This window comes from Aspergillus chevalieri, chromosome 5 (assembly GCF_016861735.1).
Source record: "Aspergillus chevalieri M1 DNA, chromosome 5, nearly complete sequence".
NCBI classification, from domain to species: Eukaryota; Fungi; Ascomycota; class Eurotiomycetes; order Eurotiales; family Aspergillaceae; genus Aspergillus; species Aspergillus chevalieri.
In genome coordinates this window covers 3,260,233-3,285,207 of record NC_057366.1, presented here as the reverse complement: position 1 = coordinate 3,285,207, position 24,975 = coordinate 3,260,233, and the positions used below count along the sequence as shown (strand labels likewise).

The 24,975-nt window shown below is 50.5% G+C and overlaps 9 protein-coding genes across 9 annotated transcripts; 4 read left to right on the top strand and 5 right to left on the bottom strand.

Moving 5' to 3' along the window:
• Positions 1–39: 39 nt before the first annotated feature.
• On the bottom strand, positions 40–5,458 carry ACHE_51147S (kinesin family protein; the record flags this gene model as incomplete). The annotated part of the gene is made up of 4 exons (XM_043280942.1): positions 40–597; positions 652–4,686; positions 4,735–5,237; positions 5,302–5,458. 4 exons carry the CDS (start codon positions 5,456–5,458, stop codon positions 40–42), a joined length of 5,253 nt encoding a protein of 1,750 aa, XP_043138471.1.
• Positions 5,459–10,592: 5,134 nt separating this feature from the next.
• On the top strand, positions 10,593–12,185 carry ACHE_51146A (FAD-dependent oxidoreductase; the record flags this gene model as incomplete). The annotated part of the gene is made up of 7 exons (XM_043280940.1): positions 10,593–10,679; positions 10,733–11,364; positions 11,416–11,541; positions 11,592–11,691; positions 11,745–11,976; positions 12,027–12,066; positions 12,119–12,185. The coding sequence occupies 7 exons, from the start codon at positions 10,593–10,595 to the stop codon at positions 12,183–12,185; spliced, it is 1,284 nt and encodes a 427-aa protein (XP_043138470.1).
• Positions 12,186–13,298: 1,113 nt separating this feature from the next.
• ACHE_51145A (uncharacterized protein) lies at positions 13,299–13,866 on the top strand (the record flags this gene model as incomplete). The annotated part of the gene is made up of 2 exons (XM_043280939.1): positions 13,299–13,407; positions 13,466–13,866. The coding sequence occupies 2 exons, from the start codon at positions 13,299–13,301 to the stop codon at positions 13,864–13,866; spliced, it is 510 nt and encodes a 169-aa protein (XP_043138469.1).
• Positions 13,867–15,102: 1,236 nt separating this feature from the next.
• Positions 15,103–15,501, bottom strand: ACHE_51144S (uncharacterized protein; the record flags this gene model as incomplete). Its single annotated transcript, XM_043280938.1, has 1 exon — positions 15,103–15,501. One exon carries the CDS (start codon positions 15,499–15,501, stop codon positions 15,103–15,105), a length of 399 nt encoding a protein of 132 aa, XP_043138468.1.
• Positions 15,502–15,979: 478 nt separating this feature from the next.
• ACHE_51143S (amine oxidase, flavin-containing superfamily) lies at positions 15,980–17,314 on the bottom strand (the record flags this gene model as incomplete). Its single annotated transcript, XM_043280937.1, has 1 exon — positions 15,980–17,314. The coding sequence occupies one exon, from the start codon at positions 17,312–17,314 to the stop codon at positions 15,980–15,982; it is 1,335 nt and encodes a 444-aa protein (XP_043138467.1).
• A 1,893-nt stretch (positions 17,315–19,207) lies between these two features.
• On the top strand, positions 19,208–19,405 carry ACHE_51142A (uncharacterized protein; the record flags this gene model as incomplete). The annotated part of the gene is made up of 1 exon (XM_043280936.1): positions 19,208–19,405. One exon carries the CDS (start codon positions 19,208–19,210, stop codon positions 19,403–19,405), a length of 198 nt encoding a protein of 65 aa, XP_043138466.1.
• An 873-nt stretch (positions 19,406–20,278) lies between these two features.
• On the top strand, positions 20,279–22,099 carry ACHE_51141A (acyl--CoA ligase; the record flags this gene model as incomplete). The annotated part of the gene is made up of 4 exons (XM_043280935.1): positions 20,279–20,312; positions 20,361–20,950; positions 20,996–21,098; positions 21,147–22,099. The coding sequence occupies 4 exons, from the start codon at positions 20,279–20,281 to the stop codon at positions 22,097–22,099; spliced, it is 1,680 nt and encodes a 559-aa protein (XP_043138465.1).
• An 83-nt stretch (positions 22,100–22,182) lies between these two features.
• On the bottom strand, positions 22,183–22,997 carry ACHE_51140S (type 1 glutamine amidotransferase domain-containing protein; the record flags this gene model as incomplete). Its single annotated transcript, XM_043280934.1, has 3 exons — positions 22,183–22,574; positions 22,632–22,869; positions 22,920–22,997. The coding sequence occupies 3 exons, from the start codon at positions 22,995–22,997 to the stop codon at positions 22,183–22,185; spliced, it is 708 nt and encodes a 235-aa protein (XP_043138464.1).
• Positions 22,998–23,297: 300 nt separating this feature from the next.
• Positions 23,298–23,987, bottom strand: ACHE_51139S (peroxiredoxin family protein; the record flags this gene model as incomplete). Its single annotated transcript, XM_043280933.1, has 4 exons — positions 23,298–23,333; positions 23,386–23,523; positions 23,586–23,859; positions 23,962–23,987. The coding sequence occupies 4 exons, from the start codon at positions 23,985–23,987 to the stop codon at positions 23,298–23,300; spliced, it is 474 nt and encodes a 157-aa protein (XP_043138463.1).
• Between the last annotated feature and the right edge of the window lie 988 nt (positions 23,988–24,975).

The following is a 24,975-nucleotide window of genomic DNA, read 5'->3' as shown; positions in this document are numbered from 1 at the left end:
AGAAAATGACGCCAAAGTCGAGGAACCAGGAAAAGTAGCCTAGAAACAGTTCAGCGTGCTCTTCTTCTTCTTCTTGTTAAGCGCATTCATTCGCTCCTCAAGCTGAGCACGAGCAGCCTCGGCCTCACGCCGTGCACTTCTCTCCTCCTCAACAGCTTGCAACGACATGCGCTGCGAGTTGCGCTCCTTGCGAAGCGTAGAAAGCTCGTCTTCCACCTGGAACGCCTTCTTCTTCCATGCTTCGCAGTCCGATTTGACTTTGTTGCTTTGCGCTTCGAGATCGCCCAGGGCTTCTTCCAGGGTTGCTGTCAGCTGCTTCTCGGCGTAGAGGTGCTTTTCAATGGTCTTGATGCGCGCTTCTTGGTCTTCGACGATCTGCGCGTTTACCAGTTCCTTGCTGGTGTGGCGAGAGCTGGGGGGAGAGATGCTGCCGGTGTTGCCGTTGGTTTGGGAGGCGATGGTCGGGAGGGGTGGCAGAGGAATGGCGGGAGGAGGAGAAGGAAGAGAAGCTGCAGATGAGCTCTTGCGGAGGTTGGAGTTGACCGAGCTGCTACGGTCGTGCGAAGTGTCGGTTCCGCTGCCGTTCTTGAGTTGCAGCTGCATCGTGTGAGTATCAGTAACAGGTATAGGGCAAAAGGACAAAGGACATACCTCAAGCTGCTCAATCCGAACTTTGTAGGTCTCAATATCCTTCTCGTAGACAGAGATCTTGGCCTTAGCATCCTCCAGCGCCTGGTCACGCTCCTGCTGGATAACCGAGAGACGGTTGTTATGCTGATCAAAACTGTTAGTGATCTGATCCTCCAGCTCTTCAACAAGACGCGCGCTCTTGTTCTTCTCAGCCGTAATCTCCTCAACAAGCGCATCCTTCTTCTTAACCTGCTCATCACGCTGATGAAGCGTATCCTCGAGCGTAGCAACAAGAATAGCCAGTTCGTGCACCTTGGCTTCCTGAGCAGCGGTCTTCTTGGTGAGCTCCTCCAGACGACCATTATTACCACCGCTGTTCTCAACCTGTTTGCGCAGGTCTTCGTTGGTGTCCATGAGCTCGGCATACTTGTCGGAAAAGTGCTGTTTCTGGGCCAGCACCTCTTGGATTTGCTCAGATAGATTGTCCTTGGTGACGTCGGATTTGAGGAGGTCGGAAACCATATTGAGAAGCTTGGCCAGTTCGTCCCGCGACTCTGCCATCTCAGTGCGCAGCGCCTTCATCGCCTCGTCGTGCTCGGCGTTCTTAGCAGCGAGTTGCGACTCGTACTCAGCCTGCGCAGCTGCCTTGATCCGTTCCTCCAGTTCGCTCAGCTCGCGCTTGTGGGATTCCTGCAGCGAGGACAGCTCCTGCTGGTGGCCAGCCATCGTCGACTGGTGCGTCTCAATCTCCCGTTCCAAGCCAGCAATACGAGACTGGTAGGTAGACATCTCGTCTCCATTGCCGTCCGTAGCGGCCGCATGCTGGTTGAGCTGGTCTTGGGCCGACGAATGCGACTTCTCCAGAGACGCGATTGTCGTGAGCTGAGTGGCGATCGTGGCCTTGTGCTCCTCGATAATCTTCGTCAAGCTGTCAACCAGACCTTGCTGCTGTACCCGGTCGTTGTCGAGATCGCGGGCAGTAGCCTCCTTCTGATCGGATGTTTCACGTGCAGCGTCGCCTCCACGTCCCGCGCGTAGCGCATCCACAGAAGCCAAGGCAGTCTCCAACTCAATAAGTGTCGAGCCCAGCTTCTGCTCGGAGCTTTGAAGCGAGTCCAGGGCGTTCTGGTGCTTGCCCTTCCACTCAGTCAGTTCGCGCTGCAGTACTCCAAGACGCCTGTCATGCTCCTCCGCACCAGCATCCTGGGCGCGAGCAGCTTCCTCCTGGGTCTTGAGAAGGCCCTTGAGTTGCGCAATCTCGCTGTGGAGTTGCAGCTCACGAGCGTCATGCCCGGCCTTAAGGTCGGCCATCAGGTTCTCCTGCTGCACGACCTGGTCGCGCAGTTGCGTCACCAAGCCCATGTCGACCGACGACGCTCCGCCTTGCAAACTGGATCGTTCGCGGGTCAGGCCAGAGATGATGGTGGACTTTATCTCCATCTCCTTCTTCACGCTCTGGTTCTCCGACTCCAAAGATTGGATGCGGTCCATGCGAGTGTGCAACTCGTGCATCGCAGAGTCATAGTGTACGTCGAAGTTCTGCATGGTGTCGGGGCGAGATTCGAACGCCTCGACGGCGATGTTACGCAGCGCGGCGAGAGAGCGATGCGCCCGGTCGACAGTAGACATAAGGCTTTGGCTCGTCTTCCTGCGGATAATGGGCGATTTGATGCCAGGCGTAGAAGGTGGCGACGATGAGCGCGACCGCTGAAGTTCAGACTTGAGGGTCTCCACCAGGTTCATGACGCCCTCATGTTCAGCCTGCAATTCCGCGTATTTCTGCGACATGAGGTTGACACCCTCCTGATGCTCCGACAGTAGCCGGCGCATCTCTTCGATGTCATTGGACTCACCCTCCACAGGCTCCTTCTTGGTAATCTCAGAAGCATTCGAGGCCTCCGGCGACGTAGCAGACTCCCCGGCCAAGGATAACTCCGAGGAGAGTGATCGCGAGAATGAATGTTGAGTTCCAGTTCTCGACTCGGTCTCGGGGGCCCGGGTATCCTCTAAAAAAGAAACCGGACGGGAGTTGGTGGTAGCGGTGATGGGCGACGACGGACGGTCCTGGTGAGCGTCAGACGGTGCGAGGTGACTGTGGCGAGCTTCGTCTGCGGTGTCCTGCTGCGCCTTTGCCAACGCCTTAATCGCTTCCTCGTACTTCGCTTCGAGCGTCTCGTACTCGGTGAGAGTCGACTCGTGCTGCATGCGCAGGTCGAACAGTTCCTGGTTGACTGTGTCGAGTTTATCCGCGACGAAGCGAGACTGGTCGTCGGGGGTAGCACCCTGGGCAGGCTTGACAGCAGCACCGGTGTCGAGTTCATCACTGCCGTTGGCAGATTTGGCCATCTCGTCCTGCAAGGTAGGGCCAGAACCGGCCAAGCTGTCACCGTGCTCATCATCAGATTCAGGAACGGTCGTCTCGGTTGCCTCGTTCAAGACGTCCAAGGAGGTGGCGCGCTTCCGCATGCCTTGGGCGCTCTTCATGGTCAAGGCGCGAGTCTCGAAGTCATCATGGCTGCTCTGCCTCTTGTGGTGGCCATTCTGCTGCTTGGTATGGTCGAGCTCGTTGAGCAGGCTATCCAGCTTGCCCAGGCTGCGCTGACGCTCAACAACATGTTCCAGGCGTTCCACCTCGCGTTGCATCAACTCCATATCCTGATCGGCTTCAGCGAGTCGCTCCTCCAAAGTGGAGATGTATTCTTCGCAGCCAGCCTCACCCTCGCGGGCACGGCTCACCTCCTTGCGTAGCTCAGAGACGATGGCGGCATGCTGCTCCTCACCCGACGACTGTCCATCGAGCTTGTTCTCCAGTTCGTGAAGATACGCCTCTGTGCTAGACTCCCGGTCGAGCAATTTCTGGATCCGCGCCTGCAGCTGGGTGTTGACAGTCTCGACGTAGGTGCACTTGGTTTCACGCTCCAGCAGAGTACTCTCGGTGACAGAGAGGGAGGAACGGGTGTTGGAAAGCGACGATTCGAGGCTTTGGATGGTCTTTTCGTATTCCAAGACAACCTGTTCCACCGATTCAGCGAAAGAGTGCGACCGCTTGAGTCGCTCCACGGAGCTCTTGCCAACCGAAGAGGCATCGTCCGATGTATCGTCCTGACTGGTGGAGGGCCGCTCGGAATCCCGGGCTATGTCCGAAATAAGCTTGGCATGGCGTTGGCTTAGAGCGTTGTAGCTTTCCTGGGCGTCCAACAACTGGTTTTGCAGGTCCATCTCCTTTTCGTTGCGTCGTTCCGACGAGCGCTCCCGGGGAGGCGCCATGTGGCGGTCACTTTCCTCGGCATTCTGCAGCTGCTGTTGCAGAAAGGCGACCTCCGCCTTGAGGCGATCGATAACCGCCTGCTTGTCACTTTCGTCGGTGACCTGTTGGATACGGGGCTTGCTCTGAATGGCACGGGCGCGCTGAGCATACTGGATCGTGTTGAGGGTTTCGCTGAGATGGAATTCTGCGGGTGTAACACATGCGATCATGTAGGTGTATGCATTGCCGCCCAGGGAATCCTGCAGCAGACGGGTGAGTTTTGAATCGCGGTACGACACGTGGGAGCCCGACTGTCGCGACGACAACTGGGAGATGACTTTGCCCAAGGCTGCCAGACCAGCGTTGATGGAGATACCTTCACGCGCACGTTCACCCGAGGCGCCCGTGTTCTTCAGCCTTTCACTTCCTGCCAAGTCGACAAAGTGAAGTTTGCTGTCAACGGTGACGGAGGGATCGGAGTTGCCAAATTCGATCGGGGCAGACATGCGCTTGTCCTTGGCGGACGGCGATCCTATAGAAGGACTTGACTGTTTGTTGCGCTGGACAAGGTTCAAACTGAACACCGCATGCGATCTGGAAGATTTGGCGTTGATCGCCGTTGAGTCCGTCTGACGGATAGAGGAACCGAAGTTCAGAGCGCCAATCAAGTCGTCGAAGGAATTGATGTTGACCTGGTGCAGACCAGCCAGAATAATGCGACCTTTGGCATCCTCGCGGATAGTGACGGGGGGCCGTTCATTTCCGGGGGTCTCAGGAACAAGGAGATCTCGTAGTGTTTCGTTGTAAATCTATCAACGTCAGTTTTCTGCAGGTGTGCAAATCTTGGCGAGACGCACCTCGACGTAGGTGGCTTTGAGTTGCCAATTTTTGTCGGGATTATTGGCCTTTCCAAAGCTGGAAGTGGAACTCATAGAGTACCGCGATGGCGTTCGGAGGCCGGTGGAGCTGTTACGATTGTGCTTTGGCGGACCATCGAGCTTCTCAAACAACATTTGGGCGGCACGTGGAATGACACCCATAGCCTCGGTGTTATTTTGCTCGTTCGGGCCGGAAGTACCCATGGTGTAGGACTTTCCGGCGCCGGACTGACCGTAGGCCAGGAGAGAGACATTGTAGCCCTGCAAGAAGGAGTTGACGCTGTCGCTGAGATAATCCCAAATGCCCTCTTGGTCCACGGTTTCTGCAAAGACACGATCAAAGACAAAGAGTTTGCGCCCCTGGGGAACGTCGACGGCGACGCTGGTTGGAGCCGTCACATGAACCATGGAACGCTGGAAACGTTGCGGGATTAATTCGTAGCCGGGATCGGTGGGTTTCAGGGGAGGTCGCACGCGGACAGCTACAGCAATTAGCATTGTACACTGTACACAAAGAGAAACAGAGGAACAAAGACGTATACGCACCGACTTTGACGGCAGTCTTGCTATCCTCGTCCGAAGCGCGACTTCCGGGCCCTTGTTTACTGCTCATGCTCAACCGGCTGCTGCTTCTTGGAGTCCGCATCATGGCACTGAACCGCGGGGAAGCGGCCGTGGGAGAGGCCGGTGGCGAGCCCGTCATGGCTCTTTTTTATGAGGGGTGTGTCTGTGAAAGAGATGCGACGAATGTGTTGAGGCAAACGGAGGTTTCAGGAGAGAAGGGATGGGGAGGTCATCGGCTCGTAGTCGCCGTTTGGCGATATATGAGTATCTGTAAGCATGCGTTTGTTAGTTATGCCCAATGAAAGTCATATGGCAATAAAATAGAACGAGAAAAGCAATAATAAAAAGGAATAATACTGTGATATTGACGTACCAAAGCGAGTGCGCGACTCGGAGGACAAGCCTCAGAGACCGAAAATCACAGAAAAAATAATCAAAATAATTATTAAGGAAAGAAGGAACGCACCACCCGCCACCAGAAAAAGCAAAAGATGAAAGGAATTGACAGAGGAAGAGAGGAGAGGGAGAGAGAGGAGAGGGAAAAAGAAAGAGAGAGAGGGATCGGGAGAGATTAAGGAGAGTGACAGGTCTGGGGACAACGACTAAGGAGGCCCATCTCAATTAATCCGCGTTTTAGCCGCGTAATTACAGTACTGCCCTAGCAGAAGTGCCATACTAACTATTTTGATAGTAAGTATCGAGTATTGATTGAAACATTCTTCACTATTATTCTCTGTAAGGACTCTATTATGGACAGATAATGCAGCGCGCATTCTTTAAATATGGCCTCGTGCGGGTGGAGCAATGAACCATGCATTCCATACATAAGCCCATACATACAGCACATACGACGGAATACTCCGGAGTCGCACGGAGTATTACTGGCGGTTCTTTTATATAGCTTTGCACTGTGATATTGATCTATTTGTAATTCTAGTAGACAGATCTTCAATTCTTCATGTTGATTTATGGCACGGTGTCGAGTACGGAGCGCAGTATCCTACTCTACTCTAGTCGATCCCGGCTGCAAAAATGGGAAGTGCTCCGGACTGGAACTTTTTAGCGCAGAATAACCCTCTGGAGCATTGGCTTTGATTGTCCTGGTCAGTGCGTGCGATGTGGGTTTCTGGCACCTTCCTGTTTGGGTAACAGTCAATCCACTAACAGCCTTCACTTCTACCGTATATCTTCTGCTACTCGCTGCTATTGTTCTCTTTCTATTCGAGAAAATTCCCGAATGGACGCTCAGAATTCGGACTTATGATTTGTGCTCGAGGGATTACTGATGCGAGACGTCCTAACAGCATTGATTGTGGATACGAACTCATGTTCGGAGCAGTTCCAGAGTTGGCAAACCGGTGCAGGTCCTCGGCATACCGCCAAAAGAAAGGACATGGCTACTCCGTACTCTGTATGATGTCGTGAGTATGAGCCCCTTATGTTACTGCTTTCTTCCCTCGTTATACCTATCCGACAGAACAGCCTACAAACCCACCCCGTTGCAGGTTAAGGCACTGCATGCCATGTTTTACCAAAATACACCATCGATATGAATCCCGCGCTAGTCAACGTGGCTTCCCGTGGATTCAGGTACCCGGAGCAGTACAGAGTACAGTACACTGGCACCTATACAGACGCACGCAATAACACCGAACGTGCGACACTAGTCGCATTCGCCAAATGCGCCCATGAGCCGAATATCGTATCTCCCTCCACGCGGCGACACCCTAAAGACCATCATGGCACCGTCTCGAACTACACCGTACAATGATCAATCACCTGGACCCTCACTGAAGGTCGAGTAAACATTCTCCCATGAACGGAATGGAGGCTAATCCGTCCAATCTCAGCCAGTCTCGGTCTCTGCTTGATTCGGGATAAAAATCGACTTGTGCGATGAATGAATGATGCCAGTACTAGTATTCTTCAGGGGCACGTTGGACGTCGATAAACTTCGGCTGCCCCGGAAAACGACAAAGTCCCGAGTTTATTGCTCTGATCTATTGGCGGGAGAATCCTTCGTGTTGTTCTATTTTCGCGAGTAAAAATAATCTCAGAGCAGCAGCACAACAGATGAAGAATATGCCGGATTCGAGGTGTGCCTCCACTAGGAATACTCCGAAGTGCGGGATCCAAAGTACGCGATACGAGTCGACATGCCAGTGGATAAATCACCCAGAAGAAAAGACCAGAAATTGGAACCGAGAACAAGGTTAATACCACGGAAATAAATCCCTCCAGAGCCTCGTTCATCCGTCGGACTTCGTATTTCCTAAATTCTATGTAGATTCTGCAGAAGATCCCCGAAGATCTCGCGCGGCTAAGCGCACAATAGAATTCAATGGATGGCTTTATAGCCAATATCTAGCCAACTACCGCGCACTATGCTCCGGCGTAAACTCAAGGTTGGTCCTAACGGTCCAGGGCCATAAAGGGGACTGAATCCCACCGGTTTCTAAAAATTCGATTTCTGCATGATTCTGTCGTGTGTACAGAGTAACTCGGGGTGACGCCGGAAAAGCCACAAAATACCGTGGCGTTTGAGGTACATTTTCGTAGCATTTCCGTCCTAGCGTCGCCGCTCCAGTGCGGCCACAGGTAAATCTACTAAACAGGGTAAAGCGCGAATACACTCACCAGCAATATTTACACCTGATTTATCTGTAGTCTCATACTGGAAAGCGGTTCCATAATGACTTGAATACCAGACAAATAACAAGTGCATTTCACATTATGGTGGTATTACTTGATACTCATCCATTTACCCAGATTCTGTGCACTTCTCAAGCTTAAAGATACAAGCTACTGGCTTAGAAACCTCAGTATAAATGTTATTGAAGGTTTTTTCGCATTGATATATTGAAACCCATGACGCTGAGCATCAGTCAGAATTCCTCATTCGAGTACGGTACTGGAGAATCTAATACTGTGAGGAAATGCAGAGAGTCTCCTTACCATTTAAGAAAGATATGAAGTTGGTGAGTCACCATTGTGAAATAGTTATAGTTAAGCATTGGCTAACCTTTTGTTACAACCTGGCTTCTCTCATATCGTACCTAGGGCTCTAGTTAGTTGTACTTCGAGACAAGACACTTACCCTAAATGTCTTCCAAGATGTGTGCTTCAATGACCCTTGGGGTCCAATCGACAAGTCGTAATGTGTCGCTGGGTATATCGCCCCGCCAGGCTCCGTAAAAAAGTGGGATTGATAAGGTAATGAATAGAGAAACAAGGCCAATTGAGTACATAGACTCAGTTGCTGGTTAAGTGCAGACGAGTCAGAAACTAGAAAAGTAGCCGATGCTTGAAGCCTACTGCCATTGATTGATTGATTTTGTTGCACCCACACTGCTTCAGAACCAATGGATGTCTCTCCATTCCTTGTTGACTGTGGATATAAGCCTTGGATTTTTAACTGGATGCAATTGAAGGAAACCTTCCCCAGTGTGACGGGTCAGCGCAGCGCTTTTATCGACAAACAACACAACATGACAAACGATGCCATGCAAGCAATTAATACAAATGGCTGCTTAGCGATGCCGCACAACTTCTATAAATTTCTTGATCTAGATAAACTAGGTCTTTCTCCTTCCTTTTCTTCTCCAAATTCGATATTCTCGTCGATGGCTACAATAGTTTAGATAGGAATATCATTTCATTAGTATCTAAGGAAAATCGGAAGAGCATTTAATGATTTATCAACCATATTGAGAGAGCTATCGAAAGGCAAGGAAGGTAAGCTGCAGGACACCACGCAAGACAGCAGCACCCTAGGTGCAGTGCTGGACTTTGCCAAAGCATTTCAGCGGTTTCGAAGCCGCGCCACGGGGGCCGCAGGACAGAACACTAGTCACTTAGGCCACCACAGGTCTTGAGAAGGCTTCAAATTTGTCGGAAAGTGATCGGATCGCTGTAAACAAATGTGTATGCAGAGATAGCGATAATGGTATCCTGCACGTCGCCCAAAGCGACGGGTGATGGTATGAATTCACCTCCACACCACCACTACTGTACATAACAACGAATTTAGAGCCCCTGAGGCTCTGAAAAAATCAGTATTGCAGGTAATATACTGCCAGACAGCACACACCACTTGTCATGCCGCCTATGGCATGTATGATTAGGATGATAATGGTAGATATCAATTGATCCAGCCTTGACGGCATCATCTGGTTAGTCTAGACCTCGCCGAACCTGTGGGTTGTCAAACAAAATGTATCGCGCACAAAATCCATCCTCCTCTCATCTCTCCCAGTCAAGCCATCTAGGCCAAAGACAATTATTGCTCCATTGTACAGTGGGACAGTGGGCTAAGCTCCACAGATCATTGAACCATTGATTGAACTCAGATGGATCGACTTAGCCCATGAATCCTACCAATATTGAATTTCCAGACCCTGCACCGACAGCAAAGTTGTATTATCTATCACTATGAAAAGCTCATTCCAAGGTAAGAGCATACTGAAGACGATGAATCCAGGTACACATGTCGCTCGCACAACCATGGATCTAGCTAACGCGAACTCTATAGATCGGCCATGACTCAGGTTCCAAGCTAATTACAACCGTTATAACAGCATCAATGGTTCATCCTCGTATTCACTTTGGGGGGATCTAACGTATCAGGAGTAACGAGGTCTTTGGCCCGCACTCCCCGCAGTGGGTTATTCCAGGGGCAGAGGAGCTTGGGATACACGGCGCTGGGGAAGACGACAAGGTATTTACCTAAGGAAGCATCTGTCTAGTAACCCAGGACCTGGGTTTGGCCATAGCTTCCCAACACGGTCATGCTAGAGCGTTGCTTGATTGCAGGTTCCGGGCCATCGCTTTAGGACCAAGGGAGAGCATTGGACCATGCTATTACTGCGCTGAAGAACTCCAGTATCGCAGGGTGCGCTCCCATATTGAGGACGCACATCTGAATAAATAAATTGACTTGTGGCAACCTCAATGTCGAAAACGGTCATTCATGGCAACGCAAGGGATATCTCGGAATAGTACATGTTAAAACCAGCCGTGATGATCCTAGGTCTTATCCCACAACATGTATCGACTATTAAAGCGAAAGCTATGGTTTTGGCCATATTATTGCACGAAAGTTAAGAGCAAGACAAGCAACAACAATCGGATTTGTTTTGAAAAAGATACAACCACGCTTACTTCCGCATCCATCGATATAGCGGTCAGCACGACATATTACCTCAGCTCATCAGCTTCCTTGCAGTCGACGATAATTTTATTCTAACTACTCCAACAACTCCAAATCCAGCATCATGGCTTTGGACATCATCATCGTTGGCGCAGGCATTTCAGGACTCTGCACGGCCATCGCTCTCCGACGCGCCGGCCATAGAGTGCAGGTATGTTCTCTGACTACGATTCACCATCGCTCTTGTTTGCTGACAGCAATTAGATCTTTGAGAAATCCCGCTTCGCAACGGAAACCGGAGCTGCCGTCTCCCTAGCTCCAAATGGCGTCCTCGTCTTGGAACATCTCGGTTTTGATTTTGCTCGAGCACAAGCGTGTCGTCACAAGGCTTGGGAAGTAATGGACGGTTTGACGTTGAAGCGCATCACGCTTCAGTGTCTAGAAAGCGTTGCTAGTATCACAGGATCAGATTATCACACAGTCCACCGGGTGGATCTGCACAAGGAACTACTGAGGCTAGCCCTGGACACTAGGACGGACAATAGCTCTACTCCTCCCGTGAAAATCCAATACGACTCTCCGATTGCCAATGTCGATGCGCTTAATGGCCAGGTCTACCTAGGCGATGGCAGCACTCACACAGCCGATCTGGTAATCGCAGCAGATGGAATTCACTCTACCGTGCGTGGATGCGTGGTTCCATCAGACTCAAACACGAGTAACAAAGCCATCGAAACGGGGATGAGTGCATTCCGCTTCTTACTTTCAACCGAAACACTCATGGCTAGACCGGAAATCAGGGATGCATTGCGGATGAAAACAGGAGATTCCGCTCTGTTGGCGGATACGTCAAGAGTTGATAGTGTGCAGCATATGATTTGGTATGGGTGTCGAGGGTGCGTTCGTCTTCTCCAATGATGACATGGGTTGTGCTGATGAATTGATAGAGAGCAGGTCCAGAACTTCGTTGGCATCCATCTAACACGCCAACCAGAGAAAAGTTCTGGTGATGCCAAGTCAGACATGCTGCAAGAATTCGGCCACTTCAATCTCATTGTCCCAGAGCTAATCAAGTGCGTCCGTCCACTGCTTTCCTGAAGTCCCATAACTAACAATATGCCAGCCTAGCCGACGACGTTAAATGCTGGCCACTGCTAATTCACCAACCCCTCAAAACATGGATCTACCACAAAGTCCTCCTCATCGGCGATGCTGCCCATGCTGTACTCCCCCCTTCCCCGTTTACCCTTTGCGCATGTTTCTAATAAATGTGTAGATGCTCCCCTTCGGCGGCCAAGGCGCCAACCAAGCCATCGAAGACGCCGGTGCAATCAGCATCCTCTTCCAGGATCTGCATAGCGTGGGAGATCTTCCTGCGCGATTGGCATTGTTCGAGAAAGTACGCACGAAACGAGCATCGAGAATACAGGTGCTGTCGATGGTTAAGGTTGGGAAGGAGAGGGAGGTTGAAGAAGAAGTTATGAAGTATATGGAGGATGGGTTGGATGGTATGTTCTTGATGTAATTGTTACCGGTGTGGATGAAGCTGAAAGGATAGTTCCGAATACGTTTGCGAGTCGGTTGGTGCATGATTCTGGGTATACAATCTTCTATTCCCTGCATGATAGTCTATAGCTAATGATGGAACAGGTTTAATGTGCTTGAGCGATGTGCGAAGGAATTGGAGGTTGCTCGATGGACTAATCATGCATTGTGATATCAAACCTTGATCGTAAAATAATTGAGCGAGAATAGAAAGTAACTCCAAGCAAAGCTAAAGCGAAACCAGTCTGTCACACGACAACGATAGAACTGAAGAGCACATTGAAGACTTCCAACATGGAATCTAGCCTCTATCCGCCAACACCGAATCACAAAACCAGCTAAAACACCCAAAGATATACATGACTATATCAGAGAGCAACTAAAGAAAGTCCCACTCACAGTGTTCTTTAGCGATTTCCTTAGACAGACTCAACGATGGTGAGCAGCGGGTCTTTGTACCCCAGTCGCCCTCGATCCAACCCACGGAACAAGGCAAAAAGAGACAGAGACTAACGTCCACTCAATCTAGCTTTATTTCGAATCTCATTGAAAAACTTGTAATACCCGCTTCCGACTTGTAAGCAGGTATCATCTGGGATTTGAGAGGATAAGGGGAGACCGTGTCGAGGAATTCGTCCAGGCGGACTTTCAGTTCAGGCCAGGCTTCTCCTCTTCCGCAAAACTCGGCATACCTGCCGATGAATTTTACCGCTAAGTCTTTACTCACATCGTCCAGAAGGTCAGCGTGAATATCATGCCGCAGAAAGAGTATAGCTTACCGAGACCCTGAACGAGCTCAGAAGCACAACCATACATTCCTTCGAAAACGTAGCTGTCCTCCTGGCACCCGTGCTGTATCGAAAGAAGTCTGCCACGCTGTCTCACCAGTGGGTCAACGCATTTTAATCGGTTATAAAGCAGTCCAAAGGACCTGTACAGAGTATCGATGAGATACAGCTATGGGTGTTTGTATCCGACAGAATGTCATATGGTCATAGGGGAAGTACGGCAAGTGAAACGATTCAGACTGAATATCGAATGGAAGAGTATAAGTAGTAACTAGCAAAAGGAGGAGGAGTAATAGGGTAACTTTCACAATAGCCAATTCACCGATTCCAGATGTCAATATCGTCTTTCCCAATGGGGTAAGTGGCCCATTCGGCACTAGGAAGCGCATGTCTTAGATCAGGCCAATCGGATGCTGGACCCTGGGGATCCGGATGGATATTATTTATAGCCTGAGGAGAACGAGGTGGATATAAATACCACGTCTGCTCCGGACACAATGATCTTCTCATCCCAATCGCAAAAAACCAATTCCACAATGAAGATCTCTGCTGCCATTGCCACCGCTGCCCTCGCCGCCGGCGCCACGGCTTTTGACAAGTACCAGCGTACGTTCTCTCACTCTTCACTACATATGTCTCTTGCATGATTAACTGAGCATCAAAGCCTGGGGCAAGCGCGACTACTCCTGCGTCAACGTCTACCAAGGCGTCCCTGACAATTCCACCGTCGCCCCCGGCACCATCATCGACATCCGCTTCAACCGTGCCCCAACCACCAACTGCGAGGACCCTCTGTCCCAGTACCCGGGTGACTATTACAGCGTTTGGCTGTACAACAACCCCGTTCGCAACCTGGACACGATCAACTTCGACCACCAGGTCAAGCTCACAGATGGCTTCTCTGAGAAGGATGGCAAGGTGTCCATCACCATCCCCGAGGATCTGCCCGCTGTGAAGGACGACAGTGTGTGGTATCTGCGTCTGGGTGGTTCGCTGTCGACGGCGCCTCAGATGCCCACTATTTACAATGCGGCGGGTCCGTTTACTATTCAGAAGCAGCAGTAAGCAGCTTGGTTTATGATTTGTTGTATGCGTATATAGCAAGCAAATATCTGTCCTGTTATATAATGAAGCTATCATCTACTGGGAAGGAAACAGTAACAAATCCCAACATGTAATGCAAACATACCTCCACCACCACCTGGGCAATTTAGTACAGATATCTTCTTTTTCTCGGATTCTCGTTTTGAAGAACTTCCGTAAAAGGTCACCCTTCGTCGTCGATCCGTCACTGAGTCTGATGCACTGCGCAGCTCTGATTTCTTGGCCTCCACTATAGCCAGTCTCTGGCTCATATCCACCAGTTCCTTTCCTTGTTTTCCCGACAGCTCCTCAAGCCGACCAACTTCATTTCTCAGTGTCTTGATGACAACAGATGTCTTCTTTACATATACGGAGTTCCTGAGAGAGCCCGTCAAGGCGGGTGTGCGAGTCGGTAGTTGAACTCGTCGCTTTTTCATCTTAGAGATGTCAGCATTAGCATCAGCTTCTGGGTTGCTGGGCTGCCCATTCCCCCACTCGGCATTTGCTTCGGGCAAGTCTGGGGGAAATGAGCTCTGTGAATTATCGGGATCTGGTGTACAGAAAATACAGATCGTTTGCTTTACTTCTTGGATTTTATTATGGAAATCAGCGTTCCATGTTTCGCGTTTTATGATTTCGCTGCCATCAAAATGCGGTAGAGAGGTCGGCTATTGGAATGGGGTATGAAGAAAAAGCCCTTCTCTTTGGGGACTGATTCCCCAAGAAGAAAGACGTTATTTGGAATAACTGGGTAGTAGCCCAGCACAGCACGGTAAGGGAAAGAAATATGAGATGAGCGAGAGAAAAACAAATGTTTATATACCGCTCAAGGAACTTCTGGCCATTAGAGACTGGAAGTGAATACAATGGCGGATTCACTGGAAGAAGATTTAAGAAGGAAAACTCGGTAGTAAATAGTAAATGGATTTCATTGCTGTGCATTTTGCGAGGAAGCCCTAACTATCGTTCATCCCCAACCGGCATCATCGGGCATCAGTCCCGTGGACTGCATGGAAAACACCTCCGTGTCAAAATCCTACCTGCTGAAAGGACGGCAAGATTGGTGGTATTCGGATATTAGCAAGATATGTTCTAGCGATGAATCGATTTCAAATGCATCAAGACCATTCGACTTCCCAGGAACAGTATGAGTGATTTAATCTAGATTCATCATTCGTCGCATATAAATACAGAACTCCCCATTCCCTTTTATATTATCTATCCCCTAGGTACAACAAACCTCGGCCTCGCACACTTCACATCAAAACTCGACACCGACCCCGGCAGAACCTGACACGTACTCTCCGTCCTTGAGGTAACATTCCTCACACTCTGCGTACAGTTCTTGGCCCTAAACAACTCAATCACACAACCCGGACTAATATCCTCCTTGATAAACCCCAACGCGCTACCATGCTGGATATCGTTCCGACAAGCCGTAGTTCCGTTACCGGAAAATGTATCCTGGGGTCCTGTGCAGTTCGTGTTTTGGAAGAGAAAGAATTCCCAGGATAGCGGGTGGCCGTTACCGTTTTGCCGGGGGAGGTTAACTGTTGGGATTGCTGTGGTGCTTGCTCCGAAGAGGCCGAAGATGGCGAGGAGGGTGGTGGCCTTCATTGTAGACTGGTATGGGTCTGGACGGGCTGCGGATGTAGCTCCGGGATCAGCAAGCAGAGCAGAGCAATGTCTTTGGTTGTTAGTACATGTTATCTTTTATGGGGCAGAGCAGTCTCACTAGGTTGCAAAGGTTAGTCTGGTCCAATTAACAGACAACGGACGAGTCGTCTGTTTAAATAACCGAGAGCATATGAATACATCATCATAACTCAATCTGTCGAGGCAAGGAATGTTATCGGAGAATTCTCCCGTGGTTCGTTAATCAGGCCCAGTGGCAATAGACCTAAGACATCATCAAACAAGCCCAGAATCGATTGTCGAACATGGAGAGTTTGCAAGTACCATGGACGCAGGGCACAGAACTGACGACCCCTGGATATTGATTGTGTCATTTTATGCACATAAATCTAGACCGGGTCTGGAAATGTCTTATTAAACACTCGGCACTAAGTTAGTTACCCCGTACATTAATATAAATTTATTGTTTCACTTGCATCCTCTGCAACAACGTTTCCGTAAATCGCCAGATGCGCGATGAATCATGCGCATCAAAAGCCGCCCCCGTATAATATGTCCGCCGACGTCCCTGCAATGCATTCAAATCCTGGTAAAAGCCATTTGCAATGTCGTCAGGCGACACCCTCAGCTCAAATGGCGCATGCGCTTCGTAGGCCATATATTCCGGGTTACTACCATTTAGATGCTGCACGGCCTGCGACATGGCGTCCTTGACATTGTGCTCACTGATAAAATCCTCACTCCCGTATAAAATGCTGTATAGACCCGGCACGGCGGTTGGGGTCACGACATACACGCCCGGCAATGGTGGGAGGTTATACTCCGTGTCATTGGCCCGGTTTATGGCGGTCACCTCAGCAGGCAAGCCGTCGATTCGCGCTAGAGCCGTGTAGTAAGAGCTGCTGCTGAACAGGCCGAAGAGGCCTTGTTCAACTTCGTCCAGATCGTAGCCGTCCAGGTTATCTAGCGTCGGCGGGATGGCGGATATAACCTGCTTTGTTCGGATATTCTGGCGACCGTCTGGTGTTTTTATTTCGATGTGTACCCATTCTGGGTCGCTGTCGCGGTCCATGGAAACTACGGTGCTGTTGAAGAAGATATCGGCTGCCAATTGCTCGGCGGCGCCCACATACAGCGCGCCGTTATTGTGGTTGGTCGTCTGGAGGAAGCCGTTCTGCATGGCGTCCAAGACCTCTAGCGAAATGTATTTCATCACGTAAATTGTTGGCAGTTGCAACAGATCTCCCACACCCTGTCCATACGAGAAGATGACATCCACCACTGCGCCTAGATCATGCTTCTGAACAAACTCGCCAAAAGGTAGCGTTAGGTCTTCAGGGACTGGGTCCGGCAGGTCAAATCCAACGGCGAGATAGGGGTACTGCAGCAGCTGCGCCGCATACCGAGATAGGGCGTCTGTGACATTACCCTGTGAAGCATCAACAGGTGTCCCGTATCGGAGATCGATGCGCTGGGCTTCCCCTCCGCCAGGAGGCACGGTTGTCAAGGGGATCCCGAAATGGCTGAAGTAGTCATGAACAACCGTCAAGTTCTCGTAGAAGAGTACGCCGAAGTCGACGTGTGTGCCGGTAGCTGCGTCGAAGTAGGTGTCCGTGTGGCCACCCAGCCGGCCGCTTTTCTCGATAACGGCAACTGTTCGATTCCTCTCGCGCAAGTTAACGGCCGCGTATGTACCCGCCGAGCCACCGCCAATAACAGTCACATCGCGAGTGATAACCTGGGCGCTGCTCAGGCCGAGGCAGGCTAGCAGTGAAACCACGGTGCCAACGTGCATGATGTTGTACTGTAGAATTATGTACAAGATCCAAAAATGAAGGAAAGCTTCTATTTGGAAGGGGATTCCAACTGTTTATATCGTTGAATAGCCATGGGGGCGCACCCTGTGCGACTCGTCCGTCTGACATTCCGGGGAATTCTATAAGCAAGGCGGGGTCTCACATTCTCTTACTTACACCAAAAATAGCCGACATTATTGGAAACCAGCATCAACTATTAGTTTCCTGGTAATGCCGGTGAGAGCTCATCGATCAATCCAGCGGCTATGGGTTGAGCTTTGCTTATATTACCGTAGACATGCGTTGATGCCCTGGACTGGGTCAGGAAGGGCATGAGCATTTCAATGCGCAACGCCCGCGTTGCAAGGCAAGCTACATACGTCGAAGCTCACGGCTACTGCTTCTCACTTTAACGTGCTTAATCGACTAGACCAACCCCATATGGCATTGGTGGATGGTCGGGAGCAATTTGGGCAGGTTCAGAAATAACAGAAAAAGAACAGCTACAGCGCACGAAGTCAAAAATAAGAAAAGAGAGCTATAAATTGTATCGTATTGCTAGATGTCGGCGTCGAAATAATCCATCTCCCATTGTCTTTCTTCCATGTCCCTCTTGTGCTTTACCTGGCTATGGAATGGAGGTGCTATTAGCGGTGTGCCGTCAAGGTCATGGTAATAAAACCGCTGCAAGACTCTTGCAGCTTCCCAGCTAGCATTGTCAGCAATTGCCCATACCAAAGAAAAATGCACATCCTGTGCTAGCTTCTCCCTCGAAACCCTTTTAGAAGAGACAATTGCTTCCAGTAGGAACTTAGATTCCTGCAGCGAAGTTCCGTTGTACCGCATATAATAGCGGGGTTTCTTTAGATCACATTTCATGTAGAGGGTCTGCGCCTTTCTCCAGGAGTAATTTCAGGCCGAGCGCATTCCGTTCCAGATGGGCCACCCCAGACAATTCATATTCCTGTTTATTTTCCTATTGGTATTAACGCCGTTGCTCAATAGTAAGTCGAGCATACTTTCAATTTCCTCAGAAGAGCGTGCTTGAAAGGCTAGATAAATGATTTCATCGCTTCCATCATACTGATGTGAGCAGTATAATTCAGAAGCAGAAAGGCGCCATCCTTTCTCAAGTAGGGTTTTGAGGGTAGGGGCGTTGTTTGCTACTAATACCAACTCTACTGTTTCCATCGTATATGGTTCTGTGGTGGACAAGAGATGACTCCATGCTGGCCACACCAGATTTGTCCCATGATGCAGCAATCTCTAGGATTTTGCGCTCATCTTTTGGCTTCACTCCCGGCCCAGTATCATCTGAGCCACCGCTTGACTATTAACGAGAATTGCTTCTCTCAACAAAGACTCGCCATCTTCATCGACCGGAAATTTCAACGCCATGTTCAAGCAGGAATTTGAACCTAGACTCATCAGCCGCGGCAGAAGACAATATTTTATCGGATTGGCAGCAATTTGGGTCCACCCCTCTTGCCAATAATGCCTAGACAATTTGCGCGTGAACGGCTGCTAGATATGGATACATGAGGGCAGCACCGTGGTCCAACATTATCTCCAAGATCCTCATATGTCAAAATGTGGCTGCCCACATGCTCGCCCTGCAGTCATCCTCAAATTCCAATCAAGGCCACCACAAGTCTTGATAGTTGCTTCTGGATCACAGCCATGCTTGAGCAATCTCTACGAGTGCCTCCGGAGCCAGAGGCAGCTGCAACGCATATCAACATGGCTTGTTCATAGTAGTTATTTGGAAGCGTGGTGAGGTCCATGTGAACCAGCAGGTGTTTGACAGTATCTATCCGTTCATCATCCATGGCTTCACGAGGCGGGAGCACGGTGATTGGGTCCCCTTCTCTTATAGGGTTCAAATCTGCACCATGTTCAATGAGAAAACGAACGGCAGTGTTGAGACCTCGCTTAGCAGCACAACAAAGGGCCGTTTCCACAATGCCCTCCGCCGTGTCAGAATCATCAGTATCCACGTCGAACCCCAGTTCAAGCAGGTATTGGAGTATATCCACCCGGTCATCTTTCGGCCGCCAGCAAAAATGGAGAGTTTGCCCTCCGTTCTATGAGCCTAGGGTCGCAGCGCATCTCCTCCACCAAGAACTTACCCATAGATAGCGATCCAGCCGGTACTATCGCGTCGGAAAACAACATACCGAATTCCGATATTCTCTGTTCGTTGCATTCGCGAGCAACATCCTAGCAATGGCGACATACCCATGTCGCACTGCAGAGCACAATGAATGTCCGCATGCATATCGATCTGGCGGATTTGGGTTGATTCCCTCTTCAATAGCACGCGCACTATGGCTCCATGCCCGTGTTGTATTGCCAGTGACATTACTCCTTCACAAGAGGAATTTTCGATATTCAGAAAGGGAATCTCATCCAGGGCCTTCTTTCGATGCCTTCCCTTCCATGATTTGCCGCCTATCTGAGGATTGAACAGGGAATTGAACAATGAAAATATGGGCACTGCACTGATGGTAAACAACACGGTCACATAAGGCATAGAGGCGGCGGTTGACTTGGGAAAGCGCGCTGGTATCCCAATCAAGACCGAGTGCCTTAGCAATTGACAAGAGGGCTTCGTCTGGAAGTGCTAGGAGACTCATTGCGATAGGTGATCACGTAGCAAGTCGTCGTCGGAGTGAAAAAAAGAAAAGGTGGGACATGTTTTCGTACGCTTATCTTATCTCCATGTGACTTGCTTCCGTATCCGGTAACCCTCGGGTCTCCGCCGCAAGGAGCACAACAGCCACCGGAAACCTGTCCGATTTCTACTTTGGAGCTCGCTGCTTCCCCGGATTCTCAAGCTGATCGAACTCCTCTCTTCTCCGCATGTGGCGGTGCGAGGGTCAATATGCCCGAGGTTAAGCAGGGAGTCCACCTGTATCCTTGAGAGCTGAGGTTGTACATTGTTCTTTTCTATCATCAGCAACATGATCTTTTCGTCGGGCCATCCTCGTCTTAACAGTATGTCTGCTTCATGACCAACCTTCGCTTGATACTAATTATGGATAGTTCCCACCGCGCACTCCATCTGGGACTTTCTATTCGACTCAGAGTATTCATGTCTGCGTCGAACGCCAGCAGCTGAATTGGCAGGATTCACAAACTCTGTGACCAAAGAACGAGTCCGGTACGATGCGCTCAAAGACTATACCACCTACGTTTCGACGACCCTCGTGAAGAAATATGGCCTCCAACCGGGCGAGACGGTGGCTTTGTTCAGTCCCAACACCATCTGGTACCCGGTAGCCATGCTGGGAACCATCCGCGCAGGTGGTATCATATCTGGTGCATCGCCTGCGTACAATATCGAGGAAATGACCTATGCGCTCAAGACGGCGCAGGCCAAGATTCTCATGACGGTGCCGTCGTCAATGTCGGTGGCTATTCCTGCTGCGCAGAATGCGGGTATTCCCAGAGAGCGGATCTTCCTGCTCGAGGGTGACCATGAGGGATATACAACCATGCAGCAACTGCTGGAAATGGGCAAGAGCTATGATTCAGACCAGACACCGGCGTTCAAGATTCCCCAGGGAAAGACGAATCGCGATGTTTGTGCGTTTTTGAGCTTCAGTAGTGGTACTACTGGGCTTCCTAAAGCTGTATGGCCGACTTCCCACTGCTGTTGATTATCACTAACTCCTTAGGTTATGATCGCCCATTGTAACGTTATCGCGCAATGTATGCAAGTTCAGCAAGTGACGCCGCCAGAATACAAGAGAGCTCTCGCCGTTTTACCTCTTTTTCACAGTGAGTCTTTCATCTCCTTCGTCCTCCAAAGCAAAACTAACTAGACAGTCACCGGCCTCGTACACCAAATGCACCTGCCCGTCTTACTCAACATCGAAGTGATAATGATCCCATCCTTCACAATGGACACCATGCTTAAAGCCGTCTCTGAATACAAGATTTCAGACCTACTTCTTGTTCCTCCACTCGTTATCCGATTGGTTCATGATACTACTACCTCCAAGTACGACCTGTCACACATCACCCGTTTCACCTCTGGCGCCGCACCTATCTCCGGCGAACTCCTACAAAAGCTGGAGGTCAAATTCCCCCAGACCGGCTTCAAGCAGGGCTATGGCATGACAGAGTCGTGCAGCTGCATCACAACCCACCCCCCGGACAAGCAATCGTACAAATACGCAGCGCGCGTGGGCACCATCGTCGCCAATACAGATGTCAAGATAATCGACGTCGAGACTGGCAAGGAGCTTAGCTACAACGAGCAGGGTGAAATCCTCGCTCGTGGCCCACAGATTACCATGGGTTACTTGAACAACGAGAAAGCGACACGCGAGACTTTCGATTCAGATGGCTGGCTACACACAGGCGACGTGGGCTATATCGACTATGATGGCTTCATCACCATCACAGACCGCATTAAGGAGATGATCAAGGTCAAGGGCATTGGCGTTTCGCCGGCAGAATTGGAAGATCTTCTGCTTGGTCATCATGCCGTTGCCGATGCTGCCGTTACTTCAATCCCTGATGCGTACTCCGGAGAACGACCTAAGGCGTTTGTAGTTGCGAAAGAGACTGGTCTTGACGAAGCGGCTCTGGTGAAGCTTGGACGGCAGTTGATCAAGTATGTCCATGATAACAAGGTCCGGCACAAGGCGATTGCAGAGGTGGAATTTGTGAAGGAGATACCGAAGAGTGCGAGTGGGAAGATTCTACGGCGGCTGCTCAAGAACAAGCCTGCTAGTGGTTTGGTTGTTCGTGAGGATATACGGGCCAAGCTGTAGACTACTCCGAGACAACAACTGTTATATACTTCGTGGTATCAATTACACCTATGCTGCAAACTCCGCACATGCACGCCATCATCTTAGTTAATACCCAGCGCCTTCAAAATTTCCTGTCCAACACCAGTAGCACTAGCCGGGTTCTGACCGGTAATCAAAACCGCGCCATTCCCAGTCTTCGAAACAACAACCTTCTCGCCCCAAGGCTGGTCAGCCTTGACATACTGACCACCCGTCACACGGACCAGCTCGTCCTCAAGCATGTACGGCATGAGAGAAGTGAGACCAGCCTGGTCCTCCTCGGCGTTCGAGAAACCAGTCACAGAGGCGTTGGCCAGCAAAGGCTGACCAGAGGCAGAAGTCGCGCGGAGGAAGACAGTAGGGCCGTGACAGACAGCCGAGACGGGCTTCTTGGCTTCGGAGAAGGACTGGATGAGGGCGAGGGAGGTGGGGTCGTAGTGCAGGTCGTACATGGCTATCCCGGTGTCAACTATTCATTCCAACGCGATACTTAATAGGAATGGGAACTTACGTCCATGGCCACCAACATAGAAAAGAGCATCAAACTCGTTAACCCGCGGCAACACATCCGCCAACTTAACTGTGTTCTTCCACAGCTCCTGGCCGTTCTGCAGGAAGTCCGCGGAGACAGGGTCGTTCTTGAACATCTCGACGGAGCTGGGGTCGAGGGGTGCCTCGCCGCCCTTGGGTGAGGCAATAACCAGCTCGGTCTTGTCCTTCAGGACATGGTAGGGATGGGCGAATTCGGGCTGTTCTTGTTAGAATTCCTGCAGGACTTTTAAGGAATAGGAGGACGTACGAGGTACCAGCCAGTGGGCTTGCCATTGGCGGGGAAGTGGTCGTGGGAGGAGAGGACGATGAGAACCTTCGGGGCCATTGTGATTGATTGCGATTGATGGAACTGCTGTATTAGGAGAGAGATATGAAGCTACAATTAAGGGGTTGAAGTACTCTAGACGAAAGCTGCAGAACCCTGAGGGCGGTGACGTCACGCGGGGCAGAGCTTAGTCATGCTGATTAATTGAGCTTAAATTCGGGAATTTCTCGGCGTTAAGGAGTTACTCGGTCAGGTCCCTACCCTGGTATGCTCGCTGGTTTTGTACAGGAATTGGCTTCGATTTCCTCGAAGGGACAAGATCGAATCTATCAATTGGCAAATGGACGGCAGTGCAGTATTCTACAGATGGGCCAGGACAGCATCGACACCAGAGACCTATCACATTTAGCATGTTATACAAGAAGCAACTCAATTGAACAACACTAACCTTGACACCTTTCTCCTTCTCAATATCCGCATACACTACCTTCCCGTGATCAATCACCATAGCCCAGCGACCGGTCCTGCCGTTGTTCGCCCATCCGAGTTGCTGCGCGAAGCGCGCATCGGGGTCGGACAGGAAGAGCTGTTCATTAATACTAGTGTTTATACTCTCAGTGTATTTTCTGGGGTGGTAATGATAAATACCATGTCTTCTTTCACACCGTTGGCTTTTCCCCAAGCGCTCATGACAAACGGATCGTTGGAAGCCACGACAGCCACCACATCAACACCTTTACCCTTGACTTCGGAAAGACGCTTCAGATAACCCGGGAGATGCTCAACAGAGCACGTAGGTGTGAATGCTCCTGGAACAGAGAAAAGGACGACCTTCTTATCGGCCCATTCCTTGGAGGCGTTATAGGCGATCGGGATGCCGCATGAGGTGACCTCCTGGCTCTCGGGAGCCCAGGGGATGTGTCTATTGCGTTACAGGTCAGTCTTATTTCATATGAGCGGAATAAGGGGATCGGTTATATACTGGAAGACATTATTATTATTTAATCAAGTTTATTGTCCATACCGAGCCCTAGAGCTATGATAGACCATGATTCGTGGACTCGAGGTCAGTGGCTATTCTACAGTCTCTTGTCCCCATAGGTTCCTGAGGCGTTAGCCCCCTTCTAACATCTTTCCAATCCTTTTCCTCGCCCCAGACCGCCTGTATGCGCAGGGCTTTTGAGCACCGTGCTCTCCTTGTGTTTTGGAGCAAGATGGGTGTGGCCTAGGCTGACTCTCAGCCTTGGGCTACCCTCCCTGCTACCCCTCTCCTGTTCTAACTGCTTCCTCCAATGCTTCCAGTCCCCATTCGTCATCTCTTTGGGCCCTTTCTGCCGTCTGCCGTAGGTGCGCCCGGGGTAGAGCTATGCTGGTGCTGGCTAGGAATCGCAGCAGCGCTCTGGTAGCTCTAGGCTCACCTAAAAGTCGTCCTTGTGGATATTCTTCTGCAGTGGTGGGTCTCAAGACTCCGTCAGTCTCTAGGTCCTTGTAGAGCCTGTTTCGTTGGTGTCGCCATTCCCGACACTCAAAGAGAAGATGGTGTATTGTCTCCCTTGATATACCGCATCCTTCACAGGTTGCATCCTCCCGGACCTGGATCCGATGTAGGTATGTTCCTATAGCGGCATGTCCTGACTTCAGTTGAAAATAACGGCTTGCTAGGTGTTTGGGAGCTATTGCAGCTGCCGGGTCGAGCCGCCAGTTCCTCTGTGGCCTGTATGTCCGTTGACCTTGTTGGGATCGCTGTCCAAGTTCTTTGTTGAGCCATCTCTGCCTTTGTGCTATAATGGCTTCTGTTTGGGCTCTACAGGTGAAGGCCAGGGATATTTCTCTTGGGCCTCTTCCTGGTGGCTTACTGGCTGCCTGTTTTGCTGCCTGGTCAGCTCTCTCATTCCCTTCTATTCCTGCATGTCCCGGCACCCATTGGATAGTGGTTTGGCAACCTCGGGCATGTAGTCTCTTGGCTATAGCATGTGCTTGGATCACTAATGCTTGACCTGGCCCTGGCCGGGTGTGTCGCATCCTTGCAATGGCTGCT